At 38.4% G+C, this 16,926-nt stretch overlaps 1 protein-coding gene across 1 annotated transcript in view; it reads left to right on the top strand.

Moving 5' to 3' along the window:
* Window positions 1-16,926, top strand: part of CTNNBL1 (catenin beta like 1) — a 171,676-nt gene that overhangs the window by 40,541 nt on the left and 114,209 nt on the right. The window contains exons 3-4 of the mRNA XM_006764492.2: window positions 1,963-2,069; window positions 14,381-14,520. Of these exons, the coding sequence (XP_006764555.1) occupies window positions 1,963-2,069; window positions 14,381-14,520 (247 nt within the window). The remainder of the gene's footprint in view (window positions 1-1,962; window positions 2,070-14,380; window positions 14,521-16,926) is intronic.

Raw genomic sequence — 16,926 nt, 5'->3', positions numbered from 1 at the left:
GACCGGTGGTTTTGCCATTGGGACAAAACTGGTTCTCCGACATCCCCTGAGGGGTCCCAGATTGCAAGAGGGCATAGGGCAAGCCGAGGGACCCCACCAGTGCATGATCGGGTCTGGGGAGGGACCCGGGAGTTTGGCCAGCTGGGGAGGGACCATGGGAGGGCTCCAGGGCATGTCTGGCCCATCTCTCTCAGTCCCGATTGGCCAAACCCCAGTAGCAAGTTAACCTACCGGTTGGAGCATCTGCCCCCTGGTGGTCAGTGCATGTCATAGTGACTGGTAGACTGTCTGCCTCCTGGTGGTCAGTATACGTCATAGTGAGATTTCATGCCTGATCACCCCTAACCACACTGCTTGCCTGCCTGATCACCCCTAACCACTTGCCTGCTTGCCTGCCTGCCTGATTGCCCCTAACCACTCGCCTGATTGTGCCTAACCACTCTGCCTGTCTGCCTGACCACCCCAACCGCCTCTGCCTGCCTGACTGATTGCTCCTAACCGCCTCTACCTGCTTGCCTGATCACCCATAATCACCCGCCTGCCTGCCTGATTACACCTAACCGCCTTGCCTCGGCCCCTGCCGCAGCAGCTTCGTCTGGAAGGACGTCCAGAATGACATCCAGAAGGTCGTTTGACTGTCTGGTCTAATTAGTATATTACGCTTTTATTATTATAGAGAGGATGCCAAGTGGATGAATTCAGGAAAGACTTAAGAGGTAGACTTGGTGAGCGTTTAAGGTTATAGTCAGCAAAGTAGCATTGCGTTGTGGCTAGTAAATAGTGAAGCTAGGCTCTGAGTGCCAACTGAGCCAGGGCACTAACTTCTGTTTTTACCATGTCTGGGAACTTCTCTTTAAGCAGTAGACACTGGGGAGGGGGGGAGACTGGGGGTCCAATAGACTACCTGAGGGTCCAAGAGTCATTGATAAAAATCTTAAGAAATGTGTCATTCCCAAAATAAAATTAGAGGTATCTTCCACTTAAAACATAATATATGCATATCAAATTTAACAAAATAATAGCTAGCATTTTTTAGTGTACTTACAAAATTATGGGATGATTCAGGGCTTTTCAAAAGGATCTATTTCAGGGTCTCTTAATAGCAATTTCTTTACCTTTAGGTGTGAGTTATCGTCAATGACTACAAAGCTATGAAGCTACGAGTTGGGAGAGTGTTAGGCAGAGTGTATTGCAACACATTACATTAAACTGGAAAATAAACTGAGGAGACTACATTTCTGAAATTTTAGTGTAGATTTCTTGGGGAAAACGATTCAATTTTTAAAAAATGTATATACCTTTGTAGATATAAAGGTAAGAAAACCTTCAAACCTCTCTAGTGTATGAAGTAAGAAAAACACTGTGTAGCCTACTAGTTTTTAAATGTTACTTCTGAACTTCTCTAATTTTTGATGTTATATCTGGATTCCAAGAACCTGTCTGATTCCCATCTCAGCAGCCAGTAGGGAGCAGTTATAGTAATGTGAAAGAAATAAAAACTGTGACTATTGCTAATTAACAGCCCTTCTTAAGGTCTATACAAAAATAGGCAGAGAGTTGAATTTGGCCGGTTTGCCGACCCCTTCCTTGTATAGGGAAAAGATTGAGGGCCACTGTCACTGAACAAGTTCTTTTAAATCACTGAGTGTTATCTTACCTGTACAACAAAGGAGGACAAGATAAGTATTAACTAATATGGTTGCTTACTCCAAGTCATAGGATATGCTCAAGAAATATTTGTTGACTAAATCTTAAACTAAACATTCTATGCTAGATGTGAGACACACAGAGTGATACAAAGTAGCATGCGATGTAGACCCTTAATCCTCATTCTAGTGGGGGAGATAAAATGTTTTCTGTACATTTAACCCACAAAGGTGAGTGGCAGAATAGCATGTAAGAACCAATGAAAGAAGTAATGATTAGTGAATAAGAATTGTTGCATTTGTTCCTTTATACCAGGAGGAACCATTGGATGAAAGCTCAGTGAAGAAAATGATCCTTACATTTGAAAAAAGATCATACAAAAACCAAGAGTTGCGGATTAAGTTTCCAGACAATCCAGAGAAGTAAGGCTCTGTTTTGCTGATACCCTTCCTCTTTTGAGGTGTTTTGTTTGCCATTTTTGTTTTGTTTTGTTTTTTGCTTGTTCTGTCTGCTTTTGTCGTCCTTAGGAGTCCAAGGACGACCACATGTTTGGAAAATCACTAGAAGGACTCACGGGACTCAGAGTCAGTGGTACTGAGGGTATACAACCAGATCAGCAAGGGGAAAAGATACATGAGGCAGAGTCTGGAGAAACTAATGTATTGACTTCCTATGCTTTCTCCCTCCCACTGAGAGGGGTCAGGTGGACATGATCCTTTCTCCAGCAGTGAACACATGCATGCAGTGTCTCTCTCCAGACAAGCCCATGTGAGATTCTGAGTCTAGAGTATTTAATGAGGACAGGTCATGTAGCCATTCTCTGCCAGCAACAACTACCAGAATTCCAGACTCTCAGAAGGAAAGGTGGGCAAAACAACCTTATCACATAGGGAACTTTTCAAAAGCCAAATCCCCAGATGCCAGCCTAGAACCAGGCCCTTCTAAAGATCAGACCTATTATGTTAACTCTTTTCTTCATTATTCTTCTCAAATCCCAAAGAAAACTGACCTTGGCTGCTATTAGTGATAGCTTTACTGTTGAGAAAATGTCAAAGGCTTTGGGGTTAGGCAGATATGGATGTGACTCCTACATGACCTTGAATAAGTCACTTTTCCTTTTTTAGCCTCAGGTATCTTATCTGTATAAAGAAATAATACCCCCTTTACAGAATTGTGAAGATTAAATGAAAATAATTGGAAGTGAGTGGATCAATACCTGGTATTTAGTACATACTTATGAAATGATAGTTAATATGATAGTTACTATACTGGCTCCTCGGTGCACTGTGAAGTACTGTAATGAGGAGTCTGGTATCTCTCAGTCTTGAGTCCTAATTAAAGGGATTTTCATATTTATACAGATTTTAATGTTCTCTCTCCATCCCTCTCTGTCTCCCTCCTAGGACGTATACTTTTAATGAATCTTAATATGTCCAAGGCCTGTAGGGAACTAAGAGTTGGATAGTTTAGTCTTTGCACTCAAGTTTATAGGTTATTAGGCACATTCGCTATAAATGCATAGTAGAAGGAAACATACCTTAAAAGAGATACAAACAGAGTATTGTGGGAGCATAGAGGAAGAAACAGTGAATACCAAGTTGGGGCCTATTAAGGTCTTCACAGAAGAGGTGGTATTTGAGCTGACCTTGTAGAATGATTTTGATTTTAATAGGCAGGAAAGGCATGCCAAGCAGTGTGACTAGCATGAACAAAGGCACAGAGGTGTCAGAGGTCATCAAGTCCTCATGGCAACCTGGTAAGGCTAATGTGCTTTAGATGAGGAGGGTAGAGAGGGAAGAACCTGGTTACTGGACCTAGGACCATAGCCCTCTTTGCAGTAAGATTGCAGCTCAGCTTTCCCAGCACGAGAGTCCTGTCGGGTTTTGTGCTGAACTTCACCATACAGTAGCACTTGTCATTCTGCACTGTGTGTTTGTGTGTGTGTGTGTATGTGTATGTGTGTCTGATTACACAAGTAACACCTGATTTGTCATTGTAAAAAATACCAACAGTGCATAAGTAGCGTAAAAAATGCACGTCCTCCTTCACTGCACTGACCCCCTCTTCCATTCCCCTACCTAGAGATAGCCCTGTGGACACTTTGGTGAATATCCTTTCAGATTATTTTTCATATACTTATTTACATATATATGTAAATATCAAAATTTTTTTTAACCTAAATTATACTGTACATATTCTGCACCTGGATTTTTTTTTTATTACATAACAGAAGATCTTTTCATGTTCATATATGCATACTTATCTTCTTTTTTTTTAACTGGTTATAGTATTTCATGGTTTATAGATAACCATGATTTACTTATTATTTTTCTATTACAGACATTTGGTTATTTTAAATATTGGCTTTTATGAACAATGCTGTAGCGAACCTTTGTATACATGTGCCTTTGTATAAAATGTATTTCTATAGGATAAATGTTGAATTCCCAGGTTGAAGGGTATGTGTATTTTAAACTTGGATAACTACTGCCAAATTCCCCACTGTGTTCTTTTATTCTCCCATCAGCAGGTCTCTTTCCCCATTTTCTTGCCCATAATGAATGTGATCAGTCTTTAACATCTTTGCCATTTGTTTTATTATTTCTTTACTCAGTGGTCTTCCTGCATTAGATTCTGTGTCCTTTGAGGAGGTGGACTGTGTCTTGTTTGTTTCTGTTTCTAATTCCTAACACAGTACTTGCCATACTCTAGGTCAGGGGTGGGCAAACTTTTTGACTCGAGCGCCACAATGGGTTCTTAAACTGGACCGAAGGGCCGGAACAAAAGCATGGATGGAGTGTTTGTGTGAACTAATATAAATTCAAAGTAAACATCATTACATAAAAGGTACGGTCTTTTTTTTTTTTTTTTTTTAGTTTTATTCATTTCAAATGGGCCGGATCCGGCCTGCAGGCCATAGTTTGCCCACGGCTGCTCTAGGTGCTCAATAAACATGAGATACTAGATGGTTGATGTAATCTTTATTACATTCTTATTGCCTGGAATCTAAGGATACATTATGAGGAAGCTGTGCCTTGGGTTGATAATTCTGGAAATTTAAGCAATCCAATTTATTTCTTAGAGTATCAGCATTGCCTTTGCCCACTTGGTAGGTATACTAGTACTTCTGTCAATTTAGAGCAGTGAGTTTCTGCAGGTTATGTACCACATCTGAGGTAGCACAGATGCTCTAGTGTTACATTTCATAAACTGGTTTTAAAATTTTATTTTAAAGACTTAACAGTGTTTTCTATTCAGATAAAATTTATATACTATTTTAGTTTTTAAATCTGAACATTTTAAAATTGGTTAGGAAACTACATTTTGTTTTAACCTTGAATTTTTGAATTCTTACTGGTGCAGTGTCTTTTATAATTCTCTAGACCAGCGAGGTGCAATTAAGATGAAAATTGCTAGAACATATTTGAATGAAACTTTCCGGTTGGGATCAGAAACATTCAAATATATTTTCCCATATATGCAATTGTCATTTTGATTGCATAACCCAAAAATGCTTCTCTTCATTTGGCTGCATTTCAGATTCATTTGAAAGTTCTCTTTATGCAGCCTCAACCTTGCACTGTAATCTTTCTGCCAAATATCACATTGAGTGGAGCGTGCTATTTCCCTAGTAAGCCCATTAGTGTTCTCCTTTTCATTGTTGCAGGGGCAGAATTATTTAGTATAGTGGTTCTCAAAGTTTTTAATCTCAGGGCCCCTTTGCAGTCTTCAATTATGAGTACACCCCAAAGTGCTTATCATAGAAAATTCTAGAATACACAAGCACACATTTTATTAGGCATCAGGGCAATGATATAATCATGTCTTGTGTAGCCCTGTTGAAAACTCCAGTGTTCACTCCTGAGAGAATGAAAGTGAAAAAGGCAAAATAGGCAAACCTCAGAGATCGCGGGTTTGTAGTAAAGTGAATATTGCAATAAAGCGAGTCATGAGAATATTTTGGTTTCCTAGCACATATAAAAGTTATATTTACACTGTACTATAGTTTAAGTATGTAGCAGCATTATGTCTAAAAAAACAATGTACATACCTTAATTTAAAAGTACTTTATTTTATTTTTTTTTTATATATTTTATTGAGTTTTTACAGAGAGGAAAGGAGAGAGATAGAGAGTTAGAAACATCGATGAGAGAGAAACAGCGACCAGCTGCCTCCTGCACACTCCCCACTGGGGATGTGCCCGCAACCAAGGTACATGCCCCTGACCGGAATCGAACCTGAGACCTTTCAGTCCGCAGGCCGACGCTCTATCACCTGAGCCAAACCGGTTTTCGGCTTAAAAGTACTTTATTGCTAAAAAATGCTATCCATCATCTGAGACTTTAGCAAATTATAATCTTTTTGCTGGTGGAGGGTCTTGCCCTAGTAACAGCAAAGATCACTGATCAAAGATCACCATGTCATCCTATCTAATAAAAGAGTAATATGCAAATTAACCGTCACTTTGTGATAAGGATGGCAGTGCCCACAGCCAATAACGAGGGAATATGCAAATTGATGCAATAAGGCAAGAGGTGGAAGGTGGCTCTGGCCGGAGCAAAGGTAGAAAGGCAACTCGGGCCGGTATGAAGGTGGTGCTGGCAGCCAGGGGAAGGAAGGCCTATTCTTGCACGAATCTTCATGCATCAGGTCTCTAGTATATAATAATGAAAAAGTTTGAAATATTGCAAGAATTATCAAAATGTGGCACAGAGACATGAAGTGAGCAAATGCTGTTGGAAAAATGGTGTCAGTGGACTTGCTTGATGGAGGGTTACCACAAACCTCTACTTTGTAAAAAAAAAAAAAAAAATGCAGTATCTGTGAAGCTCGATAAAGCAAAACTCGATAAAACAATACGTACTTTTAATACTTTAGGATTATTGTGAAAATAGTTTTGATCTTTTAGACCCCCTACAAGGATCTCCAATCACCTCCCACCCCCACCCTAGAGTCCCAGGACCACACTTTGAGAACTGCTGATTTAGTTGGGTGGAAGAAGCATCATGTTCTCTATGCATTGACTGCTGGTCTTGTGTTTGCAGGAGGACTCACCAATTTCTGTGGTTTTCCTGGTATATTTGAGCCTTGCTGGTCATTTGCTAATTTCACTATTACAGTTGAAAGAGAACATCCTGCTGGTCTGAAACAAATGCACATGGCAGACTAGCAGAATATTCTCCCCATCCCAGATGGAATCAATGACCCCATCTCAGCCTGGGTTACTGCTTTAATAGATTGCTGTGTTGCTTTCCCATTGCCTTTAACTTGACCCATTCCCCCAGCTGTGAGTCATCCATTGCTGAGTGTATGCTTACTTCCTAGACAGTCTTTACAAATGTTGTAGTGTGTGCTTTAAATGAGTAGGCTTATACTTCGTTGACAAAAAGAGAAGAAAATACTCTTTGTTAGCATAGCAAACTTGAGGATACCTAGATTTGTTGAGCACCTATTATGTGCCAACTATCATTACGCACTTTATATTTTTTATCTAGTTGAATTCTCACTGTAATTCAGCTAGGAAAATTAAAGAAGCTGAAGTTTAAAGATAGGTTAGTTGCTATTCTCTGTCTCCGTTGACCAGGTTGTTTTAATGTCATTTCTTGGACAACACCAGATCCTTACAACACCAGATCCTTACAATTAATTGTATGTAATAGATTATTACATTTGTACTAGGCTAGGGGCTCCATGGGGACAACAACTAGGAGTGACTGGTACCTAGTGTGTGTCCAGTAAATACTTGTTGACATACTGTTCATGGTTACACAGCCAGTAACTTGTGTGGCTGGGGGTGTGACCCAAGTTTATATCATTCTCAAGTTCAGGCATTTTCCACTATATCTTATTACTCACGTAACACTGGACCCCAGTAGTATTTTTATGATGTTCCTCTGCTATCATTTGAGTTTCTGCTTGTTTTTGTTTTGATAATTTTTTGACTTTCTAAACTTAAAGACATTGGGCTGATTGCAGATTTAGAAGAATTTCAAAATTGGAAGGTAAATTCCACTCTCCCTTCTAATTCTTGATTTTTTAAAAAATTGTATTACCCTTTATTAATTGCCCCAGTGGCAAGTATTTAACTTTTCAAAGAAATCTTTTCATTATTTGGCACTTCTGACTCTTTAAGATTTAAACTCAGAATGAAAAAGAATTTCAACAAATTCTTAGATGAGAGGATATCTAGACAACTTATAATCGTAGTTGTTTTCCTGAATTAGTGTCTATATCTCTCCTAAAGTATGGCTTCTATAAGGGATGTTACAGAACTTCAGGGTCATATAATCACGTTAACTCTGTATTGCCTTCTTTTAAGCAGCCTGAAACCACCTAGCCTTGTGACAGCTACTTTCCTCTGCTCCTTCATTTGGAAGGCATCTGCTGAACTGTGGACCTGGGAGTGTGCCCAGTGTTGGGTGACCAGAGTTGAATGAGTAGTTTCTGTCCTAGTACAGCTGTCTGATTTGTATTGCTGTTACAGTTGACTAAAACCATCAAGTTCTACACATGTGCTCTTATTAAATTACGTCGTTCCCACCCCATGCATTTGTAATCTGACTTTTTGGTTCAGTGCAGCTCTGTATGTGTATCCTAGATAATTTTTCTCCTGTTAGATTTGGCCCACCATCATTGCCTATCAGGAACTTTTGAATTGATTCTGTCAGCGCTGTATTCATTTTCTCTGTAAGCTTTGTGTTGCTTAACATTTGTTAAGTTGCTATTTATATACCTTCATTTAAGTTACTGATTAGAAAATAACAATAAAATAATATAGATGACCTAAACAGACCTAAGGATCAACCCTTGTAGGATGCCACCAGCGGCTTCTCTCTGGGCTGACATTCATTCATTACCACCCAAGTCCCAAATCTTTTCTTGTGTTCAACATCATTTTGCTTATTACTATTTAGTGTTCAGTCTTCCTTGTCAGTTCTTCCTGGTGAGCTATAAAAATCTTTATGTGAAGTTACTCTTCAGAAATCAGATTTTTTTAAAAAAAAACAACAACTACCCATTTAAGGCAAATAACCCTTAGAGGTTTGCTGAGCCCATTTGGTTCAAAGATTATATAGATCTGCTACCCCATGGAATATCTGAATTCTGCACCAGCCTTTCCAAGGCATGATTCTTCTGACTTGACTTTCACACTTTAGGAGACAGAAATAATGTAAAATGGTGGTACATTTGTAAGCACAGTGAAAGAAGCCTTAAAAAAAGATGGATGGAGGGGGAATCTTTACAAAAATAATTTTGAATGTACTTGGAAGAATAAACAAGGAAGCATTGAAAAAGAAGACTAGCAAGAAAGTGTTTTTGCAATAATGGACATAAAATATACTGTAACAATATGGAAGTGTGATCCTGGCTCAAGAATTTACAAACAAAGCAATGAAATGCAGTGCAAAGCCCATAAACAGATTAGAGTACACATTAAAATTCAGTGTATGATGCTATGACCAAGTGGGATTTATCCCAGGGATGCAAGGCTGATACAATATTCGCAAATCAACAAACATGATACGTTACATAAGCAAATTGGAAGACAAAAATCACATGATCATATCAATTGGTGCAGAAAAAGCATTTGACAGAATCCAACACTCTTTTTGATAAAAACTCTCAGCAAAGTGGGAATAGAGGGATCATACCTCAACATAATAAAGGCCATATATGACAAACCTACAGCCAACATTATCTTCAATGGGCAACAACTAAAACCATTTCCTCTAAGAACAGGAACAATACAGGGATGTCCTCTTTCACCACTATTATTCAATATAATATAACCTCAGTGATCAGACAAGAAGAAATAAAAGGCATCCAAATTGGAAAGGATGAAGAAAAACTGTCATTATTGACAGATGACATGAAATTATACATAGAAAACCCTAAGATTCCACCAAAAAAACTACTAGATTTAATAAATGAATTTGGCAACATAGCAGGATATAAAATTAACAACCAGAAATTGATGGCATTTTTATACACCAATAATGAACTCTCAGACTAAAAAAAACCATGCATTTACTGTTGCAACAAAAAATTAAGATACTTAGGAATAAACTTAATCAAGGAGGTGAAAGACCTATACTCAGATAACTATAGGATATTAAAAAAAGAGATAGAGGAAGATATAAACAAGTGGAAGAAAATACCATGTTCATGGCTTGATAAACTCAACATCATTAAAATGTCTAATACTACCCAAAACAATCTATAGATTCATTGCAATCTCTGTTAAAATACCAATGGCATATTTAACAGATCTAGAAAAAAACACTCCGAAAATTTATATGGCACCAAAAATGACCCCAAATAGCAATCTTGAGAAAGAAGAACATAGTTGGAGGAATCACAATACCAGATACAAAATTATACTACAAAGCCACTATACTCAAAACAGCCTGGTACTGACACAAGAACAGGCGTATAGATCAATGGAACAGAACCCAGAAATTGGATCCAAGCCATTATGCTCAATTAATATTTGACAAAGGAGGCAAGAGCATACAATGGAGTAAAGAAAGTCTTTTCAATAAATGGTGTTGGGAAAACTGGACAGGTACATGCAAAAAAATGAAACTAGACTACCAACTCACACCATATGCAAGAATAAACTCAAAACAGATAAAAGACCTAAATGTAAGTTGTGAAGCCATAAAAATCTTTGCAGCAATATCTCAGACATCTCTCATAGCAATATGTTTACTGATAGGTCACCTCCACCTCAGGGCTGCCCACACCAAGCCTGGCACCATGAGCAGTGGTGCAGGGAATGGAAGTCCTGGCGGCCTCACATCAGCGGTGCCTGCTGGCAGGGACAGGAAGGTTTTGGGAAACGAAAAGGGAGCCCACTGTACGGGAGAACATTTGGCAATGATACACCTTATAAAGGGTGAATTTCTAAAATATATAAGGAACTCATACAACTTAAAAAGCTGATACAATATTCGCAAATTGGACAAACTCCAATTAATAAATGGGCAAAGGACCTAAATAGACACTTCTCCAAAGTGGACATACAGAAGGCCAAGAAACATGAAAAAAATGCTCAAAGTCACTAATTATCCGAGATAAGGAATATATCCTAAGAAACCTGAAACACCACTCAGAAAGAATGTATGCACCTCTATATTCATAGCAGTGTAATTTATAATAGCTAAGATTTGGAAACAGCTCAAGTGCCCATCAGCAGATACGTGGATAAAAAGGCTGTGGTACATTTATCACAATGGAATACTATGCAGCAATAAAAAAGAGGAGCTCTCACCATTTGCAACAGCATGGATGGACCTGGAGAGTATTATGCTAAGCAAAATAAGCCAGCCAGAGAAAGATAAGTATCACATGATCTCACCGATATGTGGAATCTAATGAATAAAATAAACTGATAAACAAAATAGATCCAGACATAGAACCATGAATAAACTGATGAATTTCAGAGGGAAGGTGGGATTGGGGTGAGGAGCATGGGGAGAGAGAGATTAAGCTGGGGAACTTGTATGCATAGCCCATGGACACAGACAATAGTGTGGCAAAGGCTTAGGAGGAGTGTGTGGGGGGGAGCAGGGGTCAATGAAAGAAATTTAAATTTGAATTAAAAAATAAATTTAGTGTATGATGGAGGTGGCATTTCTTCAGATCTGTGGAAAAAGCATAGATTATGGCATTGGGGCAATAGGACAAACATTTGCAGAAAATAAAGTTAGATCTTTGTCCTATATCATTAGCCAACATAAATTTCAGATTTATTTACTCCTTAACATTTAAATATGTATAAACTTAACAATACATAAAAGTAGACCATAAAATATATCTAATCTTAACATAGAAAAAAAACATTGCTCAGGATACATGTAAAATAGAGTTTATAAAGGCAAAGATTTGACTAAACTTTTAAAAACCTTTATGTGATAAAGCACAATGTACTAATTAAGGGGTAAATATTTTTCTCTGTTGTTTTTTCCCCCAGCATATGCGACAAATTAATTTTCTTAATATACAGAGTGCTTATAAATGAATGAATAAGATGAGCACACTGATATAAAATGGGTAAAGAAGATGGGGGTGGGGGAGGAGGCTGGAGTGGGTCAATAGTGGGGGATAGAGGGCATATGTAATACTTTTAACAAAGAATTATTTACAAAAAATAAAATTATCAAAGAAGAAATACAAATAGCTAATAAACATTAACAAAATTTGAACCATCTTAAATAGTAGTATCAGAAATGTAAAGAAAAAATAAGTTAAATTTTCGATCTCCTGTGGTACATTTGCACAATGGAGTACTATGTGGCTGTGAAAAAGAAGGCACTGTTATCCTTTGTGACAGCATGGATGGACTTGGAAATTATATCATGCTAAGCGAAATAAGCCAGTCAGAGAAAGTTATCACATGATCTCATTTGGAATCTAATGAACAAAATAAATTGACAAACAAAATAGAACCAGAGGCATGGGTACATGGAACAGACTGACAGAAGTTGGAGAGAATGGGGTGGGGGCAACTGGATAAAAGAAGGTAAAGAGTGTAGCCAAAGAACATCTGTGCATAACCCATGCATACAGACAACAGTGGTGAAGGTCAGGGGAGGGGTTGTGGGAGCTGGATGGAGGTGGGCAAAGAAGGGGTGAATGGGAGACATCTGTAATAGTATCAACAATAAAAAAGAAAATTTTAATAAATTTCCTATTTCAAATTGGAGGAGATTTTAAATGCATTTTACATACTGTTTTTTAAGAGGGCGAGGGAAACAAACACTTTATACACTATTGGTACCTTTCTGGAAGAATATATCAAAATCTGCTAAGGTATGCATACTCTTTGACTTGACACGTTCCATCCTGGGACTTTATCTCAACACAATAATTGTGAATACATGCATCATAGTGTCATTTGGTATAGGGAGAAAATTGGAGACCACCTGAATGTCTGACAAAGGGTAAAATAAATTATGGTACATGTTCACAAGGGAATACCATGCAGCTTTTAAAAATGTATTATTTAGGACAGGAGTTTCAGATAGGCTTAATCTCCTACACTCTGATTGATTGGCAGACTCTTTTTGGAATGCTATGTTGAGAAGTCATGTCTGGGCTCAACAGGGAAGAGTGGTGTGCTCAGTGAGGGATAGTGCCATGGGAGAAGGAGAAAGACTGACAGCAGTGTTGGATACTGGCTTTTCCTGCTGTAAAAGAGTGTTTAATGATAAGGGGAATTATTCAGCCTGTGTTAACAATAGCAAAAATTGAATATACAACTATATACTATGTAGGCTACTTTAGCATTGGGGGGAAGGGTATAGGTTGAGTGAAAACTCATGAATTAAACATACCAGAGTATTATCAATGGTTATTTCTGGTTAATAATATAATGTATGATTGCTGTTATGATTAAAAATAGTAATGGGGAAAAACAGTGGTTAGGAATATTGTCTAAAATATGAGCATGTTTTAAAGAGTTATGGTCTCCAGATTTTGTTCCTTACAGAATCCAGGTTTCTGGACAGGTGGTATTTGCTTAGCCCTTCAGCTTCTGGAAGTTGATGAGTCCTTTATGAGTCCCTGCTTGTGTTCCTTTCCTTTGTGGCCTCATTCAATTAAGCAGGCACCTGTGGATATATAGAGACAAAATATATACTTCCTATATTTAAGAAGCTTACACTCTAGCAGGGAAGATAGACATAATAATGGTAGCAGTAGTAAGAGGAGAAGAGGAGGGGAAAGGAGAGCAGACATAAACAATTTTAAGTGCTTTATATCTATTTATTTATTTACTCTTTATAGTGTCCCTATGAGATAGGCAGTTTATTATCCCATTTACAGAGGAAGACACTGAGAGGCTAAGTACCTAGGTCAGGTTTAAACCCAGGCAGTCTGGTTTCAGGGTCTGTTTGACCACCCATTCCTCTCAATCACTGTCAGTCAGGTATTGTTCAGTTGCTTTGCATGGATTAGCTCATTTCCTTTTCACAACAAAACTTCCTGTCTTATTCATCAAAGACTTAGTGGACATTCCTTAATGTGTCAAATATTGGAGGGGGAGGGGAGCATGCGGAGGCGAATACAGAGCTGTTCTGTTCTGAGTATCTGGGCATAGGTCTGTTGAAAGGTTCAGGTGTGGACATGTGAGTAAAATATCATACTACATAAAGTATGGTGGTGATCATAGGATGCCAGAGCCTATATCTGCTTTACTTTGGGATCTACCTCTTAATCAGCTCACTGGAAGGGATGTGAGGGTTGGGAGTTTCTCTTACTAGCCATTTTTTGAATGGCAGCAGAATCTCATGTCTTCCTTTGGGTAAGGGAAGTAATTGGTTCTTGATCTGAAGTGGCAAGTAAGAAAACCCTTTTTAGATTATTAAGATAATTATGTTCAGGGCAACAGAATTGCCACACTAAGGGGTATTGTTAGCTAATCCATAGGACTGGTGGGCAGATCATTTAAAGCTGCAAAATGCTTTAGGAGCCTCTAAAGGGCAGCTTGTGACGGCAAGAGTAAGGGAATCCTGTAATGAGATCTGAATCCAAGATTGATTTTTGTAATGAGGAAATCGATTTCTCAAGGAAATTATGTGACAGTATGATGTTTGGATGAGTGTCCTTCTTGGTTGGTCTGTTGTAGACACTTTGACAGATTGTCTGTCTGGATTGTGTGGCTGTTTGCTCGTCAGTGCTGATAGTACTTCTTTCCTTTCAATGATGCTGTCTTGTTTTTCCCTCCTAGGTTTATGGAATCCGAGCTGGACCTAAATGACATCATTCAGGAGATGCACGTGGTGGCCACCATGCCAGACCTGTACCACCTCCTAGTGGAGCTGAATGCTGTTCAGTCTCTTCTCGGGTTGCTCGGACATGATAATACAGATATCCTTTCAGATCTGTCTTCAGTAGGAAGGCTGACATGGTAGGGGAGTGCTGTTTACTCTCTTCTCCTGTCTGTCTCTGCTGTCACGTCTGATATTCTATTTCCAGTCCAATTATCTCCCATCTTGAAACACATGCTGCTCTTTACTCATTTGAAAATCTGGTTTATATCAGTAAATCTTGGGCAATCCTTAATTGTTCTATTTGCTCTTAATAGTACTAGAATTCATCGTGATGTATCTGTTCATACATTAACAGCATTAATTTTTCAGGATCTTTGATTTGGAGGCCCATTAGAGGGGCAAGACCAGACAGCATTTGAATTTCTGGTCTAGACATCAGTCTGTTAGCAGATGCCCCAGTGGAGTTGAGACTAGAGGATGCAGTAAACTATGATGGAAAGCACATTGGAATGGCGGGGAAGATAGAGATTTTATGTTTTGTCCACTGATATATTTCTAATTTCTTAAAGGCCAGGTGCACAAAAACATTTAGTATTTATAGAATCAGCTTTATACCTAAATAGACAATCTAGGTTTAATTTTTAGTTTTACTTTTTGTGTGAAATTTGGTGCCCCTCTGGCCTTTAGTATTCTCAACTGCAAAATAATAGAGTTAATAACTTTTGCCTTTCAGTGTTATTTAGAGGATTAAAGGAGATCATATAAGTGCTAAGTAGTTTCTTATATATAGTAGGCACTTAGGAAATGTTACTTTTAACTGAATCTGAATCATGATTTTGAAAACCATTTTATACTTTGTCTTTGTGCGACTGCTATCTGATGTGCAACTGCTTTAGTGCAAAAGGTTTTTCATATGCCTGTGGTTGGAGTTATGTTCATTAAAGGAAATTCCCTTCCAATAGTTGTTCTGTTAGAATCCAGATTTTCAAAGGTGAGAGACAAATGTAGTTAGTCTGCTTGAGTGATATTCATGGGGAATCTGCTGCTGCTTCATGTTATTTTCATCTTTCTGGTAATCTCTCTCCTGAGAGCATGTCTGACTAGGTTCTTTCCTGCCTGATAATTCTCATAGAAATAAATCAGTGAATAATTTTAATGCAGGCTTCTTGAAGGGTGATCTTAAGCCATTTCTGATATTTCATGTAATGTTAGACAGTATTAAGAATCACTGTGTTCAGTCCCAAGATTGATGAATGTTCCCCAGGGTTCATTGCAGAGTTCTGCATTGTACTATAAGAACCCTAGTCAATTAGCTTGTTTCTAGGCGAGCTCAGTACAGGGTCTTATGAATTCAATAGCATGTAGATATGCTTTGAGTGCTTATTATGTACCAGGCACTGTGCTAGACCCCGAGGAACCATAGGTTATACTGGATACTCAAACAGCATCAGTCAGTAAGCATATAGAGTATCTACATATGATTAGCTCTATTTGAGGTGCTAACTGCTCCTTACAGAGTTAGTAACTAAGAATTCTAGTTGTGACTTCACATTTCAATTCACCTACACAGAATGGTAGATTTTCAGAATCCGAGCAGACCTTAGAGATGACTTAGTCCAGTGACTATTTATTTAGTGACAAGTCTGAGGTCCCAGTGTTGGATAGCTAACTGTTGAAGTTGAGGCTGGCACTCCAGGCCCCTGATTTCCAGTCCACTGTTCTTTCTAGTGCACTGAGTCTCTTCCCTCTAGGATTTATTACGTCCCTGACAGAGTTGCAGTGATTCATTCATTACCTTGCGTATTAATACAGAAATCGCCTGTGTTGTCTCTGGAAACATGGCTCTCATTCTCTTTTTCTATGCCTGCTAACTCAAAATAATAGTAGCAGCTTTCCAAAGATACTGTAGGAGAAGACACACAAGAAGTGCTGCTCATCAGCATACTTGGGAAAGGCAAGGGCACAGCTGCTTCAAGTTGTAACATTCTGGTCTTTAAAAGGAAAAAAACAAGTCCCCCTGTAATAACTTGGACAGCTGCCATTCCCTCCTGCTCTCTGAGAACTAAACTGCACTTTCCCCCCTCTTGTATACAACCTTCACCCTACTGCCCTAGTGATATTTTTCTAAAATCTGATTTTTAATTATGCCCTACATCAAATTTTAAGTTCATTTGAAAATTTTTAAATTACCTAATTTTAATTAGATGCAGCAATTAGGGTAAATGTCATCTCCTCAAAGTACAGCTTTTCTTAAAAGTGGTTTCAGGAAAGGGTAGACCCTCTTGACTTGCATCTAACGAATCCTCTATCAGTTGGAATGTTGATCTCTCAGCAGTGTTGCACTGTTTCTTGCCTTATCTGTGATCTATAATGGAAATTTTTCTTTAGGAAACGCTTGTTAACAATTTACTGTTATACAGCCGTAACTGCCCGAAACACCTTACCATAAATAAACAATTTCATGGCAGTCATGACTTAAATTTTTAATCTTTTTAACTTTCAT

Source organism: Myotis davidii, unplaced genomic scaffold, assembly GCF_000327345.1.
Source record: "Myotis davidii unplaced genomic scaffold, ASM32734v1 scaffold38, whole genome shotgun sequence".
Taxonomy (NCBI): domain Eukaryota; kingdom Metazoa; phylum Chordata; class Mammalia; order Chiroptera; family Vespertilionidae; genus Myotis; species Myotis davidii.
This window is presented reverse-complemented; position numbering and strand designations above follow the sequence as displayed.